Source organism: Penaeus monodon, chromosome 29, assembly GCF_015228065.2.
Source record: "Penaeus monodon isolate SGIC_2016 chromosome 29, NSTDA_Pmon_1, whole genome shotgun sequence".
Lineage (NCBI taxonomy): Eukaryota > Metazoa > Arthropoda > Malacostraca > Decapoda > Penaeidae > Penaeus > Penaeus monodon.
Window position 1 is genome coordinate 30873051 of NC_051414.1, and position 677 is coordinate 30873727.

General features: G+C 35.0%; 1 protein-coding gene across 2 annotated transcripts in view; it reads right to left on the reverse strand.

The window, feature by feature from the left end:
- Positions 1-420: 420 nt before the first annotated feature.
- The window catches only part of LOC119592144 (nuclear cap-binding protein subunit 2-like), a gene marked incomplete at its 3' end in the record, with an annotated part of 9693 nt that continues 9436 nt past the window's right edge, over positions 421-677 (reverse strand). For both annotated transcript variants that reach the window (XM_037940963.1, XM_037940964.1), the window contains 1 exon segment: positions 421-547. In XM_037940963.1, the coding sequence (XP_037796891.1) occupies positions 421-547 (127 nt within the window).

Here is a 677-nt window from a genome sequence, read left to right on the forward strand (position 1 = left end):
CATGTTCACGTGCTCCAGAGACGACTACTGATTGAGGTTCAATGGCATTAATTATCAACATAATGTGAGAAAACAAATATTTGTTTAATGTATATATTTTTATGATGAACATAAACAAGACTGTACTACTGCCTTTGTCAAATCTGCTATGCTTTATGATTATCTATCTTTTTTTCTTTTCTTTTTTTCCCCTTTAAATGTACTAATCCTGTGGTTTGCTAAGGCATAATGAATGATTGCCTGTGTTTAAACACACTAATGCACATGAAGTTACTTCTCACACCTGACAGTTCTGGTAAAAAAAACTTTCCCACAACAAAATCATCCCCAATCAAACCCTAATGAAACCTTTTAGTTATTTTTATATAAAACATGAAATTTTAATCACAAGAAAGCAAGCACACAATATAAAGCAAGTACCTGTCCACCACTCTTTCCTCGACCATACTGTCGTCCCTCGATGAAACCTGCATCCCAATCAGTTCGAACTATGCGATCATCAAGGCGAGTTCCATTGATGTACCTCATGCACTGCTCCGATTCTTCCCTGCAAAAGAGAAAAGGGTGAGAAATGAATCAATTATGATTATGAAATTGGTTATGTTATTATTATTACTAAACAATTAGTTAACCCTTTGAGCTGGGATGCATGACATAATGGAATGTCCACAGTTATC